This window comes from Malaclemys terrapin, chromosome 21 (assembly GCF_027887155.1).
Source record: "Malaclemys terrapin pileata isolate rMalTer1 chromosome 21, rMalTer1.hap1, whole genome shotgun sequence".
NCBI lineage: Eukaryota > Metazoa > Chordata > Testudines > Emydidae > Malaclemys > Malaclemys terrapin.
This window is the reverse complement of record NC_071525.1, coordinates 7595000-7620623: the sequence shown is the minus strand read 5'-3', so window position 1 is coordinate 7620623 and position 25624 is coordinate 7595000. Positions and strand designations below refer to the sequence as shown.

Genomic DNA, 25624 nt, shown 5'->3' with positions numbered 1-25624 from the left:
TCAGGAAAACACACACATTTAATCCTTAAAATGCAAGATCATCAGAATTACAGAAACAAAAAACTTTGGTTACGTAGTATTTCTCTCTTTTCATACAATTCTGAAATTAATTTTGAAACATAGCATATTTTAGTAGACCGGTGGCCTAAGTAAAAACACAACACTCCAAAAGTGTTGGAAGGGAAATTACCATATCAAATCCGTTTTTTTTTTTTTTTTAAATAACAAAACTTGACCATCAGACAGCACTGCCAGCCGAGAACAGCGGCTCATTCCCGCTGCAGATGGGCTAGCCGAGAATGGAACAGAAAGGCTTATGGACCCACTGTGACGACTCTGAGGTTCTCATTGGTTCTCTTGCTAAAATGGGATTTATACAATGCTACATTGGATGAAAAATCAAACCGCATTCTCTTCCCTGTGCCTCAGTCCCCTCCATTTAAATAAAGCTGCTTCTCATCTTATTTTGATTACATACTGTATATTACTTCAGCTGATACCCAGATTAACAGGAGCCTGCATCCAGAGTGAAATTGACACCCTCCTCCAAAGACATATCCAACCCTGATTCAGGAAAGCACTGAAGCATGTGTTTAACTTTAAGCACCCTTCCCAAATAGGGATGCTTTCCTAAATCAGGGCATGGAGGCCAATTTTGCTGGCTTATATGATGCATTAACCTTGTGCTGCTCCCCTATCTCTGCACAAGGGTGAATTAAACCCCAGCTCTGATAGAACTGAGAGTTTCCCTACCCTACTCCCCCACAAGTTCAATATCTCCCTTCCCTAACCCCTCACCCCAAAGCAGATTTTCTTTACCCCACAGATTGCAAATGCATTCTGGTTCCTTTGATTACCATGTGGGGCAGCCTGAGCTGGGAGCTCCTGAATCATACCCCAGTAGACACCAACTCGCTGATGGCAGGACACGTCCCCCGCTGTGCCTCACTTTCCCCCAGCTGCACAGCAGATATAATGACCACACTCACCCAGAGGGGTGCTGCAAAGACTAGTTCAAAAAGGGCTACGTAATGTCACCCCCAACTCTAGCATCCAATTGTACCTCGCAGATACTAAAGCTTTTGTTAAACCTTCCAGGGCCTTTCTGCTTCCCTGCTCTTTAGGGCACAGATTGTCTGTTCTGTGCTTTTACGGCACCTAGCACTATGGGGTCTTGGTCTGTGACTGGGGCTCCTGCATGCCACTACAATACACATAAAGAGGGAGATCACACCTGGTTCTGTCTTATTTCTGGTGCAAGGTGCAGTACCGACAGCCTCTGAGCCTGAACCTCTCGAGGTATCCTCCATAAATAAGGATGCACGTTGCTTTCGTAGAGACAGCATTACAGCTAGAAAGTGGAGAGGGATTCAGACGCAGCATTCATTTCCTGGTATCGACCTCATCCGTCAGTGCAGCTCCCAGACCCACCTGTTCGAGCCTTTGCTTGTGGGACATATGGACACAGACAGTAGTGTAGGAGGCTCAGGGCTCGCCACCAGAGGGTCTCTCTAGGGTGCACGTACCATAGAGACATACAGTGGTTAGATGATTCACAAGACGAAAGGGAGGAGGGGAATTCATGACACAGCGAGGAACGTGTCTGGGGTTTTAGCACCCAAGGCTTATTGACAGCCACCAGACTATAGGGTTACATGGGTGTCGGACTATGGGGTCAGGGAGTTTTTCGTCTTCATGCAAGTGCCCCCGCAGAGTGGACCTGGCTTGGGGACACATGCGGTTACTTGCTAACCTGCAGTGTCAGTGCCGAGTCCTTTTTAGGAGTCACAGGCCATTGCGGTTATCCCATGAGAGCCCAGAGTGACAATTCTGGAGAACGCCAGTTCCTGGGTGCCAGGTGCACCAGAACCATCGCCCCAGCATGAAAGTCCGTCCTTAACAACAAAAGCACCAGCAGGGTGGCGGACAAGGGCCATTTCCAAGGAACGGAGCCTGGAAGAGATTTCAAGGCCAGATTTTCTGGTTTTTGCAGGCCCAATTATACCAACCTGCAATTTAGGTCAATTTGCTGCTTGAACTCCTGATTTGCAGACAGAGTCCAGGCCATGGGGCCAAGTTTGCAAGAGGGCTCAGTTCCTATGTAAGTACCTAAATAAAATGGGACCATGTGTTCCTTTGGGGCCAGATTAACTAAAGAGCTGTCTCCCATCCCCTACCTGCTGAGGATAATGGGGAATCTCACACCCATCCCTCTGAGAACAATGGAAGCTGCGGGGTGGCAAGCATAAATCATTTAAGGCCTTGGCTACACGGAACATTTGCACTGGCATAAATCTAAGGTGTGAATTTAAATCAATATACGGCTATAACCCCTGTGTGGAAACTGATTTCCGTTACGCGTGGCTGATTTTGTTTAACTTACGTCAATTGGGAACAGGCTTAAATTAAACTGAAATAAGCCCCTCCTCCCCTCAGAGCCCACTCAGGGGTTTGCACTGATTTAACAATATTAGTTAAAAAACGATTTAACTTGAAGTGGTACAAATTTCCCATGTAGACAAGGCCTCAAGCAATCTGAACTGCCAACCCACGGAATCGTAGACACGAAACCGTGCCTGAAATCAAGGGAGCTCACAGCAAAAGAGGCCAAGTTGAGGGCAAGCTGATAGTGTGGCCCCTTCGATAGTTTAATGAATAGTTGCCACCTGAAAAGTATCTCCTTCGTCACCTTCAACTATCAGCAAAAGATTAACGGCTACTTTCCAAGGGGAACTATGCAAGGTGCATGTCCCCAGGAAGGGGAGCAGTAGCGTTAACACAACTGGCTTTACCAATCAAAGTGGCATTAAACAGAGACAGTAAAAATGATCCAAGCTGTGGGTCAGAGACACCCCCTGCCAGTCCCCTCGGGAGAAGGAACAGATGCACTGGGGCATTCTGTACGGTCCATTTCCCCACCTGCAGGTCGGACCATCCCAAGGCACGGGTAGCTCACTCTCCAGCAGGACGGTAAAGACAGCAGCCTGGGATTTTGGGGTTATTCCCTCTCAGTGACTCGGAAACAACCGCGTCCAATTCACGAGTGCTGAGGAGTTTTTTCCTCATTGTGAACCCTGCAAACTCAGCCAGGGCTCCAAAAGTCAAGCCAGGCTCCTTCTTTCTTGTGCACCCACCCCGGGGTGGGGGGAGGAACAACCGAAAAAGCCCTATAGAACCTATAACTGGAAATTAGAAACAATTCCATAGATGATGCACAAGGAGGAATAGACCCGAGCCCCCTCCCCACAGACCTGGGCTGGTTCCGTGGGGCTAACGAGGAGAAACCCCAGCCCCCTCCCCAGGCTGGCCCTGGTTCACTAACAGGACCCCAAACCAGTTTGTCCTGGCCCTGGGACTAGCTCCCTTTCACAGTCACTTTCCAGGGCAGAGCTTTAGGAACCAATCACTAGAAACCCCTTCACACAACCCCTGGACGGCTGGCTGGAATTCCCTGTCCCGGGGGTCAGTTTCCAAAGTTACCCAGCCGGGGTTTCAAAAGGATTGGACAATTACGACCACAGATAATGGGGAAGTTGGGAAGGAAGAGTTTTCCTTTACGCACGGTGCTGCACAGTCAGGCAAGTACGTGACAGACCCAATGGCTCACAGGAGGCAAGACGGCTGACTGGGTCACGTGGGCCGGGGGAGACGGGAGAGAAGTTCCTCTCCTTTATTGCTGTTCCCCGAGGGGGATTCTGGATGGAAACAAAGCTGCCAAATCCACAGAGGGTTCAACGAGAGTGGGGCCGAGATCTCCCCTCCCACGATGTCAGTCCAACGACAGGGACGCACGGGGTAAGCCTGTGCACACAGAAATGGGACACAACGTGGAATGGGACTCAGGGGCTGCTGGACCTGGGTGTTCTTGCACATAACACAGCACAACTGCTCATGACCTAGGGCCCGGCGACGCAAGAGGCGGTTGCAGCAGGGCAGGGTTTAAAGAAATCACTGTAAGAGAAAGAGGTGGTCCTTGTGGGCACAGTCCGGCCAGGATCAAGCCCCCGGGTGCCTTTGAAGTGCAGCTCCACTTTGCACTGGGAGGTGCCACTCTGCTGGCATTTTGGTTTGGCTTTCCTATGAAATCCCCTGCTGGAGAAGGAGCTCCACGGAGGTCGGTTCCAGAGCATCGCTGACAAAAGCGCCTGCATCTGGCTTTTATTGCAGAGGCCGGGGTCCACGTCCCCGCGAGACAGCTGGACGTGTTTCGTCCACACACAGAAAGAGGCCGCTCGTTTAATCCCAGAGCGGATTGCAATCGCGTCCCTGAAACCCGAGCGGGCACCAGCCCCGGTGTCATTTCTTCTCGGGGCTGCTGCTGGCGGAGGGGCGCACCACCGTGATGTGGCTGAACTTCTCGAAGATCGCCTCCGCCGACAGCTTGGGCAGCCCCCTGTCCAGAGGGCACTCATCCACCAGGCTGTTCATGGGGGTGGGAGGCAACGGGGCATCATCCTCCAGCAGGGCATCCCCAAGCCTCGGGCACCTGGCAGGATCTCTCCTGCCCCTTGGCTCATACTCTGGGGCACCCGCTTCGCCAGCCACATCCGAGTCCTCCGGGTTCTCGTCACTTTCGCCACAACCGGCAGAGGAGTCTTTTGGCTCCGGTCTCGTCGTACCACAGGAATCCTTGTCCGCTGGATGCATGGGGCCAGCCGTTATGTCCCGCTCCCTTAGGAAGTCTTTAAGGATCGGGAGGACTTTCTTACGCGATGCGACTGTGTTGCCCTGGTGGTAGGCACAGATGTTGGGGTAGAGGTTCCCCAGAGGGGAGAGGTCCAGGGGCGGGTTGTTAGCGCGCTCCAGAACGCCACACACCTAGTGGGAACAGAAACACGAGGGGGTGAGGAGTCAGCTGGGAGCCAAGGACCCTCCCGAAGGCTGAACCTGCTGTCGCAACGCAGCAGGGATGGGATCATGACACACAGTGACAGCAAAGCCGGAGCGGAGGCTCACCCTCCGTCTGTTCTGGGCTGGGCCCCCCATTTCCCCTCCTACATTTCTGCGGTTTTTGGGATACACTCAGGGCCCGATCCCCCACTGGTGTAAACTGGCACAGCTCCACGGATCTACTCCATTTGAGGGGGATGGAATTATACAGAGCTTGCCTCCCACTGACTGGATCCTGGGCGGGAGCCCCGTTCTGCTGCACCCCGCGACTGCTGCTGCAGCACGTCTGAAATGCCAGAGCTGGGGTCTCTGTGCTCAGTGCTCCCAGCCGGGCCCTTCTGATCCCAGGGTCGCTCTCCCCCCAAGCTTGGATACAGCTCCCAGGTTGCTCAGTCCGTCGGACAGCAGGCCAGATCCTCAGCTGGTGTCAGTCGGCAGATCCCAAGAGAGCGACACTAATTTACCCCAGCCGGGGATCTGGCCCAGGGACTCCAATGGCGCTCCGACAGATTTACCCCAGCCGGGGATCTGGCCCAGGGACTCCAATGGAGCTACACTGAATTTACCCCAGCTGCGGATCTGGCCCCCAGACTCCAATGGCGCTTCGACAGATTTACCCCAGCTGGGAATCTGCCCCACAGACTCCAATGGCGCTATGGCGGATTTACCCCAGCTGCGGATCTGGCCCCCAGACTCCAATGGCGCTTCGACAGATTTACCCCAGCTGGGAATCTGCCCCACAGACTCCGATGGCGCTATGGCGGATTTACCCCAGCTGCGGATCTGGCCCCCAGACTCCAATGGCGCTTCGACAGATTTACCCCAGCTGGGAATCTGCCCCACAGACTCCGATGGCGCTATGGCGGATTTACCCCAGCTGGGGATCTGGCCCATAGGCGCCCATGGAGCTACGGTGCATTTACCCCAGCCGGGGATCTGGCCCACAGACTCCAATGACGCTACGCTCATTAGAGTAGCCGAGTGTCAGACTCCAAGTCTCCTGTGTCTGGACAGCCAGACAAACGAGAGAAACCGCACGTGCCCCCCCACAGCCCAGGGAAGGGTTTCACGCTCGCCCAGACAACACGGTCGCTGTGGGGTTAAGCGAGAGGCACCATAAGGGCCCGCGAGCTCAGAGCTTAGCATAAAAGAACAAGTAAAATCAGTGGACACTGGCTGGGAGGGTAAATGTGGGGGCGGGTGGGGGAGAGGGGGACGGACAGGCTGGGTTCTAGTGATCGCCATTCAGCTTGTATCTGCCAAGTCCAGCCTCTGGATTCAGCCTCCGGAGCAAAGCACCAGGTTCGGGAGACGCCAAGGGTGCACGTCAGGGCAGGATCACACGGAGGGCATTTCCCTTTGGAGCAGAGCCGGTTGCAGGGATGGAAAAAGGAGCCTCTTACCTCCCATCTCTAAGGCTGCCGTCTCCCGCTCGGTTCCCTCGGCTGCCCTGATCTCTGACCCACCCGGGCGATTAGCCCGTGATCCCTCCCACGGCTTTAAACCTTTGACCACAGTTAATGAGTGACGAGCGATGGCAAGGGATCGGATGGGGGGGGGGGGAGCCGTTGCTGCACAGCTGGGGATGGGGGGAGTAAACACGGCCTCCCCCCTCACTCTCGTGGTATGTTCTCGCCAGGCTCTGGGAAGCACTGAAGCAAACTCTGCAAGCACGTGGGCTGCTGCGTTGGGGGCGGCCTTGGAGCCGAAGGGTGAACGCCGACGCTGGCACAGCTCAGCAGCTACCCCGCCGGCTACGGGAGCGACCACGGCATGAACAAGCTCTGATGGGCAGGGGATGGGGGGGGGGCCTATAGTGCTGAGCCTTGAGGGGTTGGGGGAGGGAGATTCGCGGGGACCTAGCAACACCCACCGAGGTGGCGGGGGGAGGGGAGCAGGGCTCTCAAGCGGTTTTGCTTCCACTTGGGTGGAGAGTGGCTCGGCTGGGAGCTCGGCACATCAGGCAGGCGAGCAGGTTTCAGGGCGGACGGTGCTTGGAACCAGACAGCCGTGGAAGGTGCTGGAACAGCTCAAGCGCCTGGGCCCCGATTCACAACTTGGGTGGGTGTTTCATAAGGCACTGACTCCCACAGGACTCCAGCGCTCTGCTGAGCCGGGGGCCGAGGCTGCAGGAGGTAACCCACCGGGGGGGTGCCACAACCCTGTAAATCCTGTCCCAGCCAGCCACCCACCACTGCAGCAAAGAGGAAGGGGCCGGCCTAATCAAGGGAAGAACCTCTGGGAAAGCAGCATGCTGGAAACGCCAGTCCCCTGTGAGATTTCTGTAGCGCCTATCGCTGTAAGAGCGAACGCTGTCTTGCATCTGGACTCCATTCAGAAGCATCTCAACTGGGCAGGCGCTGAACAGGTCACCAATGCTTTTTTGGCAGGGTAAAGAGAGTGCTGGTTCTGCTACAGCCCAGCATGCTGATCTGGGAGACATGGGCTGATCTGGGAATTCACAAGGCCAGGGGCATCCAGAGAGTTGGATACCCAGCGGGGGCTCTTCCTACAGGCAGCTCCCTTGTTTTTTATGTTGGACAAACAAAACCCGCAGATCCTAAGCTTTGGCTCCCAAACCCCATCACGTTCTGCCCCATTTGCAGGAGCAAATCCGTTTCTGCTCTGGGCTCTTTGCAGAAGCAACTAACCAAGGTCCCATTCCTCCCCTCGCTCCATTTCTAGGAGGTTCCCAAGGTGGGGGCGGCAGGGAGGGGCAGCTTTGGGAGCAGGGATTATCAGGGGTCAAGCGACGGCCAGACTAGAGCAATGGGCCACTATGAGAACAAGTCAGATAGGTTCTGACGCAGCAAAGCACTTAAGTCATACATGTCTAGAAAACATGACCTAGGAGGAAAGACTGAGAAAATTGGGTTTGTTTAGTCTGGAGAAGAGAAGACTGGGGGGGGCCAAGATAGCAGTTTCCAAGTACATAGAAGGTTGTTACAAGGAGGAGGGAGAAATATTGTTCTCATTAACCTCTGAGGATAGGACAAGAAGCAATAGGCTTAAATTGCAGCAAGGGAGGTTTAGGTTGGACATTAGGAAAAACTTGCTAATTGTCAAGGTGGTTAAGCACTGGAATAAATTGCCTAGGGAGGTGGTGGAATCTCCATCATTGGAGATTTTTAAGAGTAGGTTGGACAAACCCCTGCCAGGGATGGTCTAGAGAATACTCAGTCCTGCCACCAGTGCAGGGGACTGGACTAGATACCTCTCGAGGTCCCTTCCAGTCCTACGATTCTATGTGACTGAAGTTAAGCACCTGTTTAAATGCCGGGCAGAATCAGGGCGCAAGCAGGGGATTTAGCGCTTGCAGGAATCACAGTGCCCTCAGTTTGTTATATGCATGGGCTGCCGGGACTGGCCACTGAGGGAGGGCGCGGGGCTCTGGAATATCCCTTGAGAATGTGAGGGCAGACCCCAGGCAGGCAGGCGGCATGCCCCGACTATGCTCACCACTGTCCGCACCGCCGCGTGCTGGCTGTACACCGCGAGCTGCCGGAATGGCTCGTTCCGCTCGTTGAAGGAGATAGTCATGGCTACCAACCCGTCGTAGCCATGCCGCTGGCAGAAGGCGCACAGGTCCTGCTGCAAGCCAGGCCGCTGCAGGAAGGCCTAGACAAGGACAGCGATCGGCGTCAGAGTCTGGAACGCACAGGCACGCGATGGGACAGGACGGCGGGCAACGCTGCCAGCTCCTGCCCATCTTACTACCCCCGCCCCCAGCACCACCCACTTGTCTCATGCACCTGTTATGTCTGAACTGTTCAGACTGCAGGCTCCTTGGAGAAGGGATGCTTATTTGGCAGCAGTGGGGTCTAGTGGATAGAGCAACAGACTGGGATGCAGGAGACCTGGGTTCTATTCCCAGCTCCGCCACTGGCCTGCTGGGTGACCTTGGGCAAGTTCCCTCTCTGTGACTCAGTTCCCCACCTGTATTATGGGGATAACAACATTGCTCTGCCTCAGAGGCGGGTTGTGGGGGGAGGTGCTCAGATACTACACTGATAAGTACCACAGAGAGAGAGAAAACCCTCCACTGCCTTGCAAGGTAGATGGGCAGCATTATCCCCACTTCACTGGCAGAGCTAGGGAGAGAACCCAGGAGTCCTAGCTCCCAATCCTAGGATCAGCTTCTTCCCACTTGCACAGGGTAACATTTAAATGGCAAAAGGCACAGATACCCAGCGGGAGAAAGCTGCTTTCACTCCTGGGCTCTATTCCCAGCTCCGCCACCAACTCCCTCCGTGGTCCAGGGCAAGTCACTTCACTTCCCCGCGCCTCGGTATCCCCACGTTGTATTGATCCTTACCTCCAGCGTCACGTACACAGCACTGATGGCAAGAACAAGCCTGTCACTCGACAGCACCTTAAGGTCCTTTCGCAGCATCTGGTCTGTAGTGAGCCCTAGAAAAACGAGAGGGGCAAGCGTGAGTGAAAAGGGACTTTCGTTCCCAGCGGGAGCTCGGATCACTTCCAGGGAGCTTTGTGTTTTGCTGCTCCAAAAGACTCAGACAGCGCTCGCACACACAACCCTCTGACCACGCTGCTAGGTGGATTCTTGGACTGTTTTCAGATGAATTCAGATACTCATCTGATTTAGTGCCTCCAACTATCTAAGCTCCATGCAGTCCCTGCCCTTCCCATCCGTCCCATTTGATCCCCCATCAATCTGTGAAAAGCCGGTACCTGACACATCGAACTTGGCTGTCTGCAGAGCCTCAAACAGGACGCTCCTCGCCGGGAGGTCTGGGAACTTGGATTCCAACAGGGCCACGTACTGAGTGTCTTTGGGAGTCACTTTCCCAGCTTCTGGAGTCATATTGACACAGTCCAGAATTATGGTACCTTTAAAGCAAAGAGAGCAGCAGTTGACACAGAAACACAGTGTGCTGTGAGCCAAGCCACGAGAAAACAGAGACCAGACACAGTTGTTGCGGTCTCAGATATGAGCTGGGGAGTTAGAGCCGCTGGGTCTAGACAGGTGCTTTGGAATATCTCCCCTAGGCAAAGTCACGCTGCAGAAAACGGGCCTTGCAGAAGTCCAGGCTTTGCCGCTTCCCGGGTCAGTGAAGATGCAGCCATGCTGAGCACGCTACTGCTTAGGGGTCGGTTTTGCAGCCAGCAGGATACAGCCTGGGACATGGGCCTGATATTTGCGGCTGTGGGTCTCCGCCCCAGAATGCTACACCCCTCCCTGAGCATCAAAGCCGGCGAGCACTGCTCTCACCACGCAGCAGGGCGGCCGTCTGTCTGTCCAACAGCTCCGCTGGGCCCTGCACGATCCTCTCCGTCACCAGCGTGGCGCAGGAGCCCACCAGCTCCGCGGTGACCCTGCACCGAGGCGCCCTCTCCAGGGGCCGATGGTCGATCACCTCGATCACGGCCTCCTCCAGGGCTGCGTCTCCGCTGGGCGGGCGAGACGGGGAAGTGAGAGCACCCCTCTCTGGAGAGGTGCGTGCAGGCCGGGAAAGGCCCTGGTTTCGTCCCCAGGCGTTTCTCTCTGGCATTTCTCCCCCCACCCCCGCCCCAAAACGAGGGACTTAGGGTCAATGGCGTCACCATCCACCCCAGAGCATCCAAGGGCGTTATGGCGCACCCTGGTGGGCGTTATTGTGTATTTATCGCATCACCCTGGGGATGGACCAAAAATTCCTCCACTCTCGGGCTCTTTTCCTGCCCCCCGAACCAAAAAGGCCGATGTATTGGGGGGGGCTTATTTCCTCTACACTGAAAATATATTGACATGCACATGCAAAGGAGCTGGGCTGAAGGCGGTGCTGCAGCGAGGGGAGGGGGTCTTCAGCCCCTAAGCAGGGAAAGGATGGTATGGCAACTGGGGCGGGGTGAGGTTGGGGTAGTCGTGTAGAGGGGGAGACAATACCCAGAGTGTGGGCAGGGGTGAGGGTGGTGTAGGAATGGGGTGGGGTGGTGGCAAGGCGGGCACAGGAAAGGATGGTAGACACGCATGTAGAAGACGAAGGGGGAACGCCATCGTGTTTGGATTCCCAGCGCTGCAGGGGAACGCTGTGCAAACCTGCCTGCTCATATCAGAGATTTTACAGCTCATCCCCTTTAGCAAAACCCTCCCAGAGCACCCAGGGATGCAGAGCAGCTGTGGGGAAACCGCAGCTCCTGTCTATAGGCCCCTTCCAGCCACGAGAACTCTCCTGGCTCCTCCCAAGGAAGCTGAAGGGTTCATGAACTTGTCTGGACGTCAGATCCGCTCTGGTGGGTAACAGCCCACCCTGCCCAAGCCCTCTGTGCCTTGTCCCATGCTGACCTCCGTGTGCAGAGAGCTGTCCCTGGGAAAGACCCATCTCTTCCCCATTGCCCATGAGATGTGAGCCAACAGCAAAATTAGGAATATTTTAAAGCGAGTCACTTGCTCCTCTAGGGGCTCCCACCTGTCCTTGTGCACCTGTCTTGCATAATCCAGCAAGGATGCCATCCACTCCATGGACAAGACAGTCCCTCTGTTTATAAGACTAAGCAATTTCATCTACTTCGATTGCAAGCTCACTGGGGCAGAGGCCATCCTTCTGTTCTGTGTTCGTACAGTGCCTAGCACAACAGGGTCCTGGGCCAGGATTCTACCACAATACAAATAGTAACGTCTTCATTCGCCCATCATTTACTCCCCACTCCATCCTGCCTGGAGCCCCCACTTTCCCCCTCACCAGGGATTTAAAGATAACACTGAGCTGCCGTATTGCACGTTCTATCCGTAGATCTCAAAGCACTTTACAAAGGTGGTTCAGTGTCCTTAGCCTCATTTTACAGATGGGGACACTGAGGCACAAAGAGGGGAAGTGACTTGCCCAAGGTCACCCAGTAGGTCGGTGGCAGAGCCAGAATTTCACACACACACACACACACACACACACACACACACACACACCCAGATCTCCTAAATCCACTGCACTGCCTCTCCACTTGCCTCGGCAGGATGTGATGGTCGACCAGCGTCAAGGAGAGGAGGCCAGCCCGGTGCAGCGCATGCAGGTTGATCTCATCCCGGAAGATCAGGCAGCTGTCGGGGATCTGCTGCTCCTGCAGGAGGAAGGCGCTCTCTGTGCGCAAGGGGAACTCCGAGCGGGGGCTGTTCAGCACGGGGACAAATGCCACCTTGGACTCCAGAGAGGTCTGCAGGAGAACGCAGCAAATCACAGGGACGGTTAGCAGCAGGCCTTGGCTACGGAGAGCACGGCCCAGGGTGGGTCCAGGCATCACACAGCAGCTTTAGCGTGTGTTGGTCTTAGTGCTATGTGGTCGCCAGCCCATTTCCCCACATCCCCTTCCTTCCCCATCCTTGTTAAATCCACCCCAGCCAAAGCAGAGCGCCAAAGCGGAGCCAAGTCGCAGGGCAGCACTCACCTTTGCCAAGTAATAAGCCAGGGCAAGCGCCGACACTGTGGAGTCCAGATCGCAGGCTTCATTCCCCAGCACCACGTGGACTTCCTGCCTGCGCTGGACATGTTCCTGCCAAGAGACAGGAGGCTTTGAATCCCAGCAGAGCAGGCCCAATGCCGCTGGCACAGGAAAAAGACTCACTCCCATGTGCTAACGCAGAAAGAAAATACAGGCCGTCTCCCCCGTGGGCAGGCTGAGCTGGGAGCGGACCGGGGGGGAGGGGTCTGACATGGCAGGGTCTTCCCGCCCAGCTCCTCCCTGCCTGGCCCAGTAAGGCTTGCTCATCTAGACCCTTTGCTGGCTTAAGGACCTGAGGCTCCCAAGTTCATCTGCTGAGCAATCCAGCACCACACTTGAACCTGATCGTTCCCGGCCCCCCCAGAGCATGTGTCCTACCCAAGCACGTAGCCAGTGCCTGCCCCACTCTCCTCGCATTAAATGAAGTAGCTGAGCAGGACGTCTGCTCTGCCGGGACAGGACAGGACAGGAGAGGAGTCCGTAGGGGGAGCGGGGGGGGGGGGGAGAAGGAGGATGCACTCATGCTCAGACCAGGTTTCTGGCAGCCTATAACAAAACACAGGCAGCCAGATCTCAGCACTGCGTGCTCCTAACACAGCAGGCCCATCACCGGCTCGTCAGAGACGCAATCGAAACTCCAGCTGCTATTGATTCTCTTTGGTTCTGAAACATGGGGGAGGGGGGAGGATTGAGGGGGGGGAGGCACGTGCAAAGAGCTGCAAGAACAAGCTCTGGGCCAGATTCTCCTTTCACACCACTTTTACTCTTGTGTAACTCCACTTTAGACCAGTGCCCGTGGCTCCTCTGGTTGCAGCCAGAAGTTCAGATGCAAGGAAAACGGAAAGGGATGAAGGAGGGAGTTTAAAACTGAGGGGCATGATTCTCTGTTTGCCACGAAGTCATTTACAACAGTGCAACTACGCTGACCTGCCAGCATTTTACAGCGGCGTACGTGACTGTATGAAGTGCAGGGTAAATGGAGAATCAGGCCCAAGATGTTTGAGGTTCAACATGCACGTGGGGTGAAGGGCTGGCTGAGACGCTTATGGCCTCTCTGAGCGAGCTCTGACGCTCCAATCTCTACACTGGCCCTTTTGCTACAGTGCTGAAACTTGCCAGTGAAAAGTGAGCAGCCAAGAAGCCCCCCTTGTCGGACAGCAAACAAGGCAGATTTGCACCAGTTCCCTAAAAGCAATTTGCCATTCCCCGCAGGTGCTAAGAGGCAGCATCTGTTTCCCAGTTACCGTCAAGAGAACAGGCAGACACACTCAGCGCCGGTTTGAAGCCTGGCTGGCCAAGCACTTTAGATAAGCAAGGCTGGGCTAGTGCATTTATGGAGTAGAGTTAAGAGCTGCATGTTATCCAGCGAACATGCAAAACAGCAGCATATGGCCCCAGGGAGGAAAGAAAACAACCTCACCGAGAAATGCACAAGCAATTTGCACTAAAAGGCACTCAAAGGCCTTGGAGAGGGATGTGTACAGCCTTTTCAAAGCTAATTTACCTCCACGCTAGCTGGGAATGGCAGCGATGTCCCAGCCATTCCTGCAAACACATTAAATCAACATGACGGGTCTGAGCCATTAGGATTGTAAGAGACACACTAGCACCTTTTGGAATCAGAATAGATTTGGGGGGGGGGGGAGGCAATTAAAATTGTCATTCCATCTAAATAATACAATCATCTAGTCTGATCTACTACATACCACCGGCCACAGAACCTCACCCAGTAACTTCTGCATCCAGCCCAGACCTTCTGGCTGGGCAAGCGTGTATCTTGTACAAAGACATCCCGCCCTGACTCAGTGTCTGCACCACCATGACCCTAGGAGAGTTGCTTTAGCCTAGTCAGCACTGACTCACTGCTACAGCACCCGGTGTATCTCGATTTGAGATCCTGGGACTGCAATCCAAATAGTAATAGCTATAGCAATGGTAGGTCTCTTCCTGGGATACTGGATTCAATCCTGGCCCCGCTATCTCCAGAAGGAGATTGCCGGAACAGAGAGGGCCTTATGGGAAAACATCCAGATTGAAAAGGCAGAGAGGGTTTAGTTTCCAGAAGCGATGCGAGAGGCAATATGATTGAGTATGTAAAACAGCAGACAATGGAGAGAAGAGAACTTGGGACAGTCCTAGTTATCTTCCCAGAACACAAGAACAAAGGGACGTTTTTCAGCAAAAGGCAGCCAGTTAAAGACTGTGGAAAGGAAATGGTTTTATTTGTATACAGTGGGCAGCTAGCCTGTGGGACTCACTGCCACAAGATTTCAGCAAGGTGAACAGCTCCGTCAGATTCACAAGGATTGGATTTTTATACTGGTAATGAGGGCCTCCAAAGATACTTTAGGTGGGATTGAAGAAAAGATTGGAAGGGAAATAGACCTTCCCGCTTCAGGGCATACACGGCCACTAAGTGAAGGGGACAGGAAGAAAATTCCTTTACAAGCAGGTTATTCCGTAGCGGCCCATTGCAAGGGTGGCTTGCGCCTGCCTCTGAAGCAGCTGGTACTGGCCTCCTTAGGAGACACGATAGTGAGCTGGCTATAGAGAGGAAGGATGGTGCAGTGGTTAAAATGCTAGACTGGGGCACGGGAGATGTGGGGTCAAGTCCCTGTGCTGCCTCAGGCTTCCTTGCACAATTCACTTCGTGGCACATTTTCAAAAGCACCTAAGTGACTTAGGAGCCTAACTCCCATTTTCAAAAATGACCTAGACACCGAAGAGTCCAAACCTCATCGACTCTGAATAAATCACGTGGGTGCATTAGCACATTTTTCCCCTTCGCCTCTCTGTACCTCAGTTTCCCTTCTATACAATGGAGATAATAGCCATGCCCTGCCTCGCAGGGGGGCTGTGAGGATAAGTAAGAGACTGGGAGGGGCTCAGATGCTGCGGGGACGGTGATCAGACTCAGTCTGGCAATTCCCATATTCCTAATTTGTGAGATACAGAAGGTGGGGGGGGGGGGAGGGCAAGAAAAGAAAAAAAGTTCACTTTTGAGCTACTTCTGCAACTGTAAATAGAAAATGCCAATGGTGCAGACCTGTAGTGATGGCAGAATCTGCTGATGAGGAACTGACTCATTCATACTAACAGAACACGAGGCTTAGCTCAGGCGCTGAGTTCATCTTTTGGGTTCAAAACTGAGAGGGGAAGGGGAAGCCGACAGGCAAGGGCAACTTTGGAGAGACAGCCACAAAAACAAGTTGCGGGGGGTGGGGGCGGGGGTAGAAGAGATCCTAACCCAGCATGCCAGGTGGCTCACAGAGCCTTGGCCAGCATCCTGCCAAACTAAACCAGAGTTTCTTCGTACACCATGAGCAGACAGACACCGTGGGGCTGAATGACAGAACGTCGGTCTGGGAGAACAACAAGGAAAGACAGAGGTTATGTCTACACTGCAATCGGAGGTGTGACTGCAGCTAAAACTAGTAGTGAAGACGCAGTGACACAGGCTTCAGTGCGGGCTGGAACAAGCCCGCCAGGGACCCTGGGTATGCGGTCGCATTGCTAGCTCGCATGGGGGTCCATGCCGCTGTGTCTTCACTGCTAGTATTAGCCACGCTAGCTAGTATCGACATAGAGAGCCCAGCGTGGGAGGGTGTCTACTTGAAAAGTCTGCACCCAACAAGAGTCAAAATCGCTGCTATTGTCTGCCCACAGCGCAATCCTCAGCGATTTGAAGGGGTAATTCACAGAACCAGTAGTATAGCTATATATACACGGCACATACCCAGCAGGGGACTGGAGAGGACTTGAATCTTCGGAAGCGGTCTGATCAAGGGAGGTCACAGACCCACCATCTCAAGCCAGGGTAGTATTCCGAGCTATTTACCGCAGTGCCTAGAGAGGTCTGCACTGAGCGTGGAGCCCCACTATGTCAGGCACTGTACCCCAAGACAGTTCCTGCTGCGAAGAGCTTACAGCCTAAGCAAACAAAACAGAAAGGGAGGGGAAACTGAGGCAGAGAGCAGGAAAGTGATTTGCCCAAGGTCACTGGCAGAGCTAGGACTAGGATTAGAACCCAGGACTACTGAGGCCCAGTTCAATGTGCTATCCCACTGGGCCACGCTGCCGCTCAGGCTTCTGGCATCCCCTTTTCTCCTGCCCAACTTTTCTTTTTCTTTTTTTTTTTTAGCCTTGCAAAGGTAGCGCGCATTGTCTCACACCCAGCCTGCAGGCAGCGTTAATTTGCAGGCCCAGCGGCAGCGCGACTTCACGTGAGTCTCAAGCAAATGCAGCAGACTTATTTTTGCGGCAGGCAAAGACGCACACGAATAGCAGCCCGACCATGTCACCGACGCGCTCGGCACAAACAGGCCGCACTCCATGAGCCGCACACAGAGGCTTGTTTATGTGCAGCCCCAAACAAACAGTTATTATGGAAGAACGCCCATCCTGCATTCATCCTACCAGCTCCTCTCTGCAGCCAGCAGAGTCCGTCAGGCCGGGAGAAAGCAGCTTTTTGTGCCGATTCCCCACACTTCCACCCCTCTCTGTGTTCTGTTTGATCTCTAGAACAAGGGGACCCCTTCACCAGGTCAGCATTTAGGTTATGCCCCACCACTGAAGCTCTGTCTACGGCCTGGCTTTTAGTCACCGGTGTAGTTATGCTAATGCCAATCCCTAGTGCAGATGTAAACGAAGTCTTACACTAATGCAGCGCGTGTATCGTACAGGCCGTGTTCGCCCAGTGTACAGTCTGTATAAACCACTACACCACACTGATTCAGCAGCGAGGCAGATTTGGGTATTTACCAAAAATCTCCTTCTCCCCAGGTCCTACTGCCACAGATGCAATCAGAGCAGGGCACTCCCCACTCCCATCAGAGAGATGGTGCAGTTGGTGGAACTTTCTCTGTGAGGGCCCTTTAGTTTTGAATTCGTTCCTTCTGTCCTGGTCTGAAACGGTCCTGCTGGGGTACGCTGCCAGGTCCATCTGCTTTTGGTAACAGAGACGACTCCAACGGAGACCATAAAGACGGGAAATACGGTTCTAGCAGCCAGGTGATGATTTACATTAACGATGGGGCGAAGGAGGCTTCCTAGAGCAAACCATGCATCATGGAGCACGTAGAACCGAAGACACATGCTGCTTTTTTATAGGTTCATGCGAGTTTAAGGTCGGAAGAGACCGATTAGATCAGGGGTCGGGAACAGTGAATCGGGGTTACTGGGAGCTGCGGGGGGGCTGTACCTGCGGACGGTCAACGTAAACAAAATGTCTTGTGGCCCGCCAGCAGATTACCCTGATGGGCTGCATGCCGAAAGTTGCTGATCCCTGGATTAGATCATCTAGTCTGGCCTCCTGTATAACACATTTCACCCAAACACCCCAATATTAAGCCCAAAGACTAAACCAAAACATTTCAGCTCTCAGGAGACTAAACTGTGCGCCACGGGCAGAGAACGGGAGAGACCAAGGTGCCACCAAGGGCAGGGAACTGATTCGGTGGAACGTGCCATGGGGAGGAAATTCCTTCCAAACCTGAATATGTGAGCAAGAGCCATCAGCCAGGCGTCTAAGAAAAAGGATTCGCGGTACCACCTCAGCACACTGGCCCACCCCATCCAGTGTCCCATCTCCAGCTGTAGCCCATCGTTGATGCTTCAGAGGAAGGCAAAAATAATCCCAGCATACATGAAGTCAATTGGGCATCAGGGAAGAATATTCCTTTTTGACCACCCCTTGCATTTTTACAGTGCCGAAAAATAAATACCCGATACCGAAACCTGCACTGGTGTCAGTGATTGCACACGGTGCAGAGCAAGGGAGAATCAGGCCCGAGGCAGAGAACACAATGTGATATACCACTGGCTAAAAATCCTTGTGTTAAATAAGGCCTTAGCACCCCTGCTAGGTCCTCTCTGCTACCCAGCGCGGAGGAGCAGGCCAGTCGGTGAACAGCACAGGGAATGATGCCAGGCAGCGGGGGGAAGGAGAAAGGAAAAGTGAAGTCTTATTCTTTGCGAGTCAGCGTCCCAGCCCTCCCCTCCCCTGCAGCACTGGAAGGTAGGTTTATAGAGTGTCACCTGCCTTCAAGACTCTAGCAACATGGAAAGGTGGGGAACTGTCCTTCAGCAGAACCTCCAAGGGACGGGAGAACAGGAATGCCTAGCTCACCTTACGGAGGCCCCACGCTTCTCCCACAAGTATCACCAGCCAAAAGGCAGCAGCTCCAGGGTCACCCCAAGCAGCACCTCCAAGGACAGACGCAGGGGGCACAGACAGATTGCAACGAGGAAGTTTTAGCACCAATTCAAGAGTTCTTTGGGCATCTGCTGACGAAAACACCCTTGGAGGCAGACATGTGAAACGCACTCTGTCCATGGCCTAGCATTCAAAACACACACTCAACACTGGGGAAGATGAATGGAATGGGTAAGACACCATGCTGCTAACCTATCTATTTCACAGGGGAAAGTGGGGATAATTCTTCATAGCACTTTGTAACTGTGAGGAGGAAAGTTGGTCTTGCAGCTAAGGCACTAGATTGGGACTCAGGAGATCTGGGTTCTAGGAAAGTCACTTAAATCACTCTGCACCTCAGTTTCCCCATCTGCAAAGAGGGGATAATCATCTTCCTCTCCTTCCGCCTTTTGTCTATTTAGACTGTAAACTCTTCAGGACAGGGACTGTTTCTTACTCTGTGTGTGTGCAGCGGCTGGTACGACAGCCCCCTCATGTCAGTTACTCAGTAGTATCTGTGCAGCGCTAGGCTCAATGGGGCCCTGATCTCAGCTGGCGCCTCTGAGAGCTACCATACTAAAACTTACTGCTATTATTTGTAGTAACAGGAGACATCACTTCCCCCCACCCCCAAGAACTGAGGAGGGTTTTCAGAAAGAACAATCAAAGCTGGGGATTAGCCGAGAAATAGGGAGGCTTTAGGGTATATTGAAATGTCAAGTAGATTTTTTTTTTTTTAAATCTCAGCTGATATTTTTACACCTCTGTGCAGAGAGAGATTAAACATATTACCGGCTGCTGACTAGCTCATGTCTCTCTGCAAAGAACTGCATAAAAATACTCATCTATAATTTCCTTACCATAACAAGGTATCAGTGTAGAGAAACCTGACAGCGCTACACTCTGGTTAGGAAATCTAAAGCTATCAGAGGAGAAGTGTAATTTAAATTGCATAGTAAACGGGATCAAAATAGACAAGCCTCTTCTGTCTTTCATATCTTCCATTGCTCCTCAAGCACACGGATATTACCACAGCCTGTAGCTAGCTGAGTGACCTAATTCTCCATTGCATCTATTAGAAGGTCTCTGAAAAAAGCATTGTATCATGTTATCTAGGTTTTGGGGCTTTTATTATTTTTTTATCCCTTGACCAAAGAAGATGAATGACATTTTCCAGATGCAGAGAGACATTGGAACCCGTGGCATGAGAATTTCTGCCCAAACACAAACTCGTGTCATGGCCACAAACAGCATCCGGATGTCAAAACTCATTGCAATGAAACACTCAGCAATTATCAAACCTGCTTGCATAGAACTGTTGCCTTCACTTGAATTTTGGCACACTTGGGGAGATGGGAAGAAACACACTCTATTGTAAGAGACAGGCCATCTTCCATTTGTATTTCCCCACCTGCTCTATCCGATAGGTTCATGCTAATCACGACATTCCCAAGCTTCTCAAGTATATCACCATCTCAAACACCTCAGAGGCCAGTGATGACTGTTTTATTGCCTATCCCAGCCTTACTAACTTATTCCACATAAGCAAAGCAAGTAAGTACTAGGCCTCGAAAAGACAAGCAGGGCCCTGAGGCCAGAATGAATCCCTAAAGGAGGGCCCACTCATATTTCATTTGACTGACATGTCTTCATCCATAGGGTCCTTTTGAACCTAATAATTAGTGCTCACAGCACTCTATGCTAACCCCTCTCTGAAAAGGTTGCTGCAAAGATATACGACGTCAGATGTTCCGCCCCCACAGCCCTGTGCAAAAGGGAGGTGTTGTACAGATGGGGAAACTGAGGCCCAGAGACTTCTCCACGGTCACATGAGACGTCGGCAGCAGGAACAGAACCCATGTTTCCTGACTCGCAGTCATGTGTCTTAACCACAAGTCTGTTCTTTTGCCACTTTGCTCACAGGTCAGAATGCCCCACATTATACATAGCTGTCAGCCTGTGACTGTTGCTGGACAGTTACAGATTGGTGAGGGTGCCCTAGCCCAGCGCAAAGAGAATTCTCTCTAGACTCACAGTGCAGTAAAGTCTCAGATCTGACGCACAACTTCGCCCTTACCATGAGTTTATAGCCTGGGCAGAGATCACATGTAAACGAACAAGCTAGACCTTTGCTGATTTTCGAATCAGGGGAGCTCCTTCATTTCTAAAATTTATCTTTTAAATGTTAGAGCCAAGGTCTACTTCATTCCTGGAGAGAAGTCTACAATACAGACAAGGCAACCACCTCTATTTCCTTCACTTCTTATTTTGACACTGTAACACGTTCACTTTAGAATTGTGCACAGCTGCCCATCACAGCAGAACTGAAAATGCTAAAGAAATGAAAACAACAGCTTCTCCCGAAGGGCAAAAACCGGGTCATTTCGTGCATCCACTTCTGACACTCCCTCTCCCTGCCCATACACACGAACATTAAACACCAGCCCCTTTGTTTCCACAACTTCAAACTGTTTTCATAATATTTGTCAGTCAACAGGTCCCACAGGTAAAGGAAATTATACGGGCCCAAGATATGCCACAGCCAGTTTGAACTAGCACCAAAACAAAACATCTAGCCTGATGGTAGAATTTAAGTCCAGCTTCACATGAAACATCAGAACTAGATGCCACTGGAAAATTGATTTGAAGTGAGTATATATATTTCTTATAATCTCTGGAAAGTCACTTTAAAGGTGTATCTTGCTTAACTTTCGTTCTCTACTTAAATTCGCCCATGATTTTAGCGGTCACTAAAGGGGTCACAGGGGTTCTTAAGACAGCAGACAGTGCTTCAAAGTCCAGCACTCCAGTAACAGAAAGTCTTAGGCTGGGATTCTCCTAGGAACTTGAAAGGAGTTTGGTACCCACCTTTCACTGAAAGTCAATGGGATTTGGGAGTCTAACTTCCCTGTAAGGATCCTTTGAAGATGCCAGCCTCAGTCTCTAACTCTCCTGGATCAGGAAAGATCAGCTGCTAACATCATTTGGAAAAGCGGCAGGGGAAAAGCACAATTGCAATCAGAGCACTGTGATTTTCAAGGTTGGGGTATAAGGTTAGTTCAACACGTTTTGCTAAGTTCTGGTTTCAGTCCCGTCACCAAACAGAAAATACTTCAATCCCCGGGTATCCTTTGTCCTAGTTCTGCATGTGTAAATGGACTACATCAAACTAGGCTCTTCCGTTGGTGCCCATCCCTGCAGCATCTGGGCACCTCAGCCTAGATCCCAGTCCAGTCCCAGAGTCAGGATGAGGGGAGATGGAGGGTCATGGAGGCAGCATGGAGGGGAACCATGGGGTATGGGGAAGCAGAGATTGAAGGGGGAATGGGGAGGCTTGGATGGGGAATGGAGGAAGCTGGAGGACCAGGCATGGATGGATGGGAGAGGAATTGGGGGGCAGCGGTTGGCAGGTGCTGGGGGGCAAAGGGGACCATGGACTAAAGGAGCAGGGAGAAGTGGGGGGCAGCGATGGACAGGGGTTAGGGTGGGGCAAGCTGTGGAGGGGAGGTCAGGCTGGGGAGCAGCAAGTGGGTGAGGTGGGTTGGGCACGGGAGAGGCAGGACCAGGCTGTGTGGTTCTGGGGGGCGCAACAGGGGGAGGTTCAGGGGGCACCAAGGCTGAGGGAGCAGGGGGGAGAGCTGGGGCTTGTGAGGGGGGCGATGGAGGGAAAACTTTGTGGGAGCCAGATATGAAGTTCCATCTATGGTCCCCATATGCCCCCCATGCCCTCCTGACTTCACCCCAGCCCCTGCCCCCCATAGCTCCCGCTCCTTCCACAGCCCCTCATCCCCCCAGTGCCCCCTCCTGCTTCCCTGAGCTCCTACTCCCCATAACTCCAGCTCCTTCCACAGCCCCTCACCCCCCAGTGCCCCCTCCTGCTTCCCCCAGCCCCTGTCCCCCATAGCTCCCACTTCTTCCACTGCCCCCACCCCCCCAGTGCCCCCTCCTGCTTCCCTGAGCTCCTACTCCCCATAACTCCTGCTCCCTCCACAGCCCCTCACCCCCCCGTGCCCCCTCCTGCTCCCCCAGCCCCTGCCCCCCATAGCTCCCGCTCCCTCCACTGCCCCTCACCCCCCAGTGCCCCCTCCTGCTCCCCCAGCCCCTGCCCCCCATAGCTCCCACTCCTTCCACTGCCCCTCACCCCCCAGTGCCCCCTCCCGCTTCCCCCAGCCCCTGCCCCCCATAGCTCCCACTCCTTCCACTGCCCCCCCCAGTGCCACCTCCTGCTCCCCCAGCCCCTGCCCCCCATAGCTCCCACTCCTTCCACAGCCCCTCACCCCCCAGTGCCCCCTCCTGCTCCCCCAGCCCCTGCCCCCCATAGCTCCCACTTCTTCCACTGCCCCCAACCCCAGTGCCCCCTCCTGCTCCCCCCAGCCCCTGCCCCCCATAGCTCCCACTCCTTCCACAGCCCCCACCCCCCAGTGCCCCCTCCTGCTCCCCCAGCCCCTGCCCCCCATAGCTCCCGCTCCTTCCACTGCTCCTCACCCCCCAGTGCCCCCTCCTGCTCCCCCCAGCCCCTGCCCCCCATAGCTCCCGCTCCTTCCACTGCTCCTCACCCCCAGTGCCCCCTCCTGCTCCCCCCAGCCCCCCCATAGCTCCCGCTCCTTCCACTGCCCCCACCCCCCAGTGTCCCCTCCTGTTCCCCCAGCCCCTGCCCCCCATAACTCCCACTCCTTCCACTGCCCCCACCCCCCAGTGCCCCCTCCTGCTCCCCCAGCCCCTGCCCCCCATAACTCCCACTCCTTCCACAGCCCCTCACCCCCCAGTGCTACCCTCCTGCTCCCCCAGCCCCTGCCCCCCATAACTCCAGCTCCTTCCACTGCCCCCACCCCCCAGTGCCCCCTCCTGCTTCCCCCAGCCCCTGCCCCCCATAGCTCCTGCTCCCTCCACAGCCCCCCACCCCCAGTGCCCCCTCCCGCTTCCCCCATTGCCCCCCATAGCTCCTGCTCCTTCCACAGCCCCTCACCCCCCAGTGCCCCCTCCCACTTCCCCCAGCCCCTGCCCCCCATAGCTCCTGCTCCTTCCACTGCCCCCACCCCCCAGTACCCCCTCCTGATTCCCCCAGCCCCTGCCCCCCATAGCTCCCGCTCCTTCCACAGCCCCTCACCCCCCAGTGCCCCCTCCTGCTCCCCCCAGCCCCTGCCCCCCATAGCTCCCGCTCCTTCCACAGCCCCTCACCCCCCAGTGCCCCCTCCTGCTCCCCCCAGCCCCTGCCCCCCATAGCTCCCGCTCCTTCCACTGCTCCTCACCCCCAGTGCCCCCTCCTGCTCCCCCCAGCCCCCCCATAGCTCCCGCTCCTTCCACTGCCCCCACCCCCCAGTGTCCCCTCCTGTTCCCCCAGCCCCTGCCCCCCATAACTCCCACTCCTTCCACTGCCCCCACCCCCCAGTGCCCCCTCCTGCTCCCCCAGCCCCTGCCCCCCATAGCTCCCACTCCTTCCACAGCCCCTCACCCCCCAGTGCTACCCTCCTGCTCCCCCAGCCCCTGCCCCCCATAACTCCAGCTCCTTCCACTGCCCCCACCCCCCAGTGCCCCCTCCTGCTTCCCCCAGCCCCTGCCCCCCATAGCTCCTGCTCCCTCCACAGCCCCCCACCCCCAGTGCCCCCTCCCGCTTCCCCCATTGCCCCCCATAGCTCCTGCTCCTTCCACAGCCCCTCACCCCCCAGTGCCCCCTCCCGCTTCCCCCAGCCCCCCATAGCTCCCACTCCTTCCACTGCCCCCCCCAGTGCCACCTCCTGCTCCCCCAGCCCCTGCCCCCCATAGCTCCCACTCCTTCCACAGCCCCTCACCCCCCAGTGCCCCCTCCTGCTCCCCCAGCCCCTGCCCCCCATAGCTCCCACTTCTTCCACTGCCCCCAACCCCAGTGCCCCCTCCTGCTCCCCCCAGCCCCTGCCCCCCATAGCTCCCACTCCTTCCACAGCCCCCACCCCCCAGTGCCCCCTCCTGCTCCCCCAGCCCCTGCCCCCCATAGCTCCCGCTCCTTCCACTGCTCCTCACCCCCCAGTGCCCCCTCCTGCTCCCCCCAGCCCCTGCCCCCCATAGCTCCCGCTCCTTCCACTGCTCCTCACCCCCAGTGCCCCCTCCTGCTCCCCCCAGCCCCCCCATAGCTCCCGCTCCTTCCACTGCCCCCACCCCCCAGTGTCCCCTCCTGTTCCCCCAGCCCCTGCCCCCCATAACTCCCACTCCTTCCACTGCCCCCACCCCCCAGTGCCCCCTCCTGCTCCCCCAGCCCCTGCCCCCCATAACTCCCACTCCTTCCACAGCCCCTCACCCCCCAGTGCTACCCTCCTGCTCCCCCAGCCCCTGCCCCCCATAACTCCAGCTCCTTCCACTGCCCCCACCCCCCAGTGCCCCCTCCTGCTCCCCCAGCCCCTGCCCCCCATAGCTCCCGCTCCTTCCACTGCTCCTCACCCCCCAGTGCCCCCTCCTGCTTCCCCCAGCCCCTGCCCCCCATAGCTCCTGCTCCTTCCACTGCCCCCACCCCCCAGTACCCCCTCCTGCTCCCCCAGCCCCTGCCCCCCATAGCTCCCACTCCTTCCACAGCCCCTCACCCCCCAGTGCCCCCTCCTGCTCCCCCCAGCCCCTGCCCCCCATAGCTCCCACTTCTTCCACTGCCCCTCACCCCCCAGTGCCCCCTCCCGCTTCCCCCAGCCCCTGCCCCCCATAGCTCCCACTCCTTCCACTGCCCCCCCCAGTGCCACCTCCTGCTCCCCCAGCCCCTGCCCCCCATAGCTCCCACTCCTTCCACAGCCCCTCACCCCCCAGTGCCCCCTCCTGCTCCCCCCAGCCCCTGCCCCCCATAGCTCCCACTCCTTCCACAGCCCCTCACCCCCCAGTGCCCCCTCCTGCTCCCCCAGCCCCTTCCCCCCATAGCTCCCACTCCTTCCACAGCCCCTCACCCCCCAGTGCCCCCTCCTGCTCCCCCAGCCCCCCATAGCTCCCGCTCCCCCCAGCCCCGCCCGGTACCTGCAGGGCGGCCCGGCGGCTCCGCACGAAGCGCTCCATGGCGGGCGGGCCGCGGGGCAGGAGGCGGCGGCCGCAGCGGGCCCTGGCTCCGGAGCGAGCGGCTCCTCCCGCCGGGGTGGGGAGCCCCAGCCCCGGTCCCGG

The 25624-nt window shown here is 55.4% G+C and overlaps 1 protein-coding gene across 2 annotated transcripts; it reads right to left on the bottom strand.

Moving 5' to 3' along the window:
• Window positions 1-25624, bottom strand: PRUNE1 (prune exopolyphosphatase 1). 2 transcript variants are annotated; one of them, XM_054010784.1, is made up of 8 exons: window positions 25484-25624; window positions 12271-12375; window positions 11834-12039; window positions 10124-10302; window positions 9583-9741; window positions 9206-9300; window positions 8350-8508; window positions 1-4818 (listed from the first exon to the last, which is right to left on the bottom strand). In XM_054010784.1, exons 1-8 carry the CDS (start codon window positions 25520-25522, stop codon window positions 4297-4299), a joined length of 1464 nt encoding a protein of 487 aa, XP_053866759.1. In that variant the 5' UTR covers window positions 25523-25624; the 3' UTR covers window positions 1-4296. The 2 variants fall into 2 exon arrangements, with proteins under 2 accessions (XP_053866759.1, XP_053866760.1); XM_054010785.1 differs by lacking the exon at window positions 25484-25624 and adding an exon at window positions 13829-13925.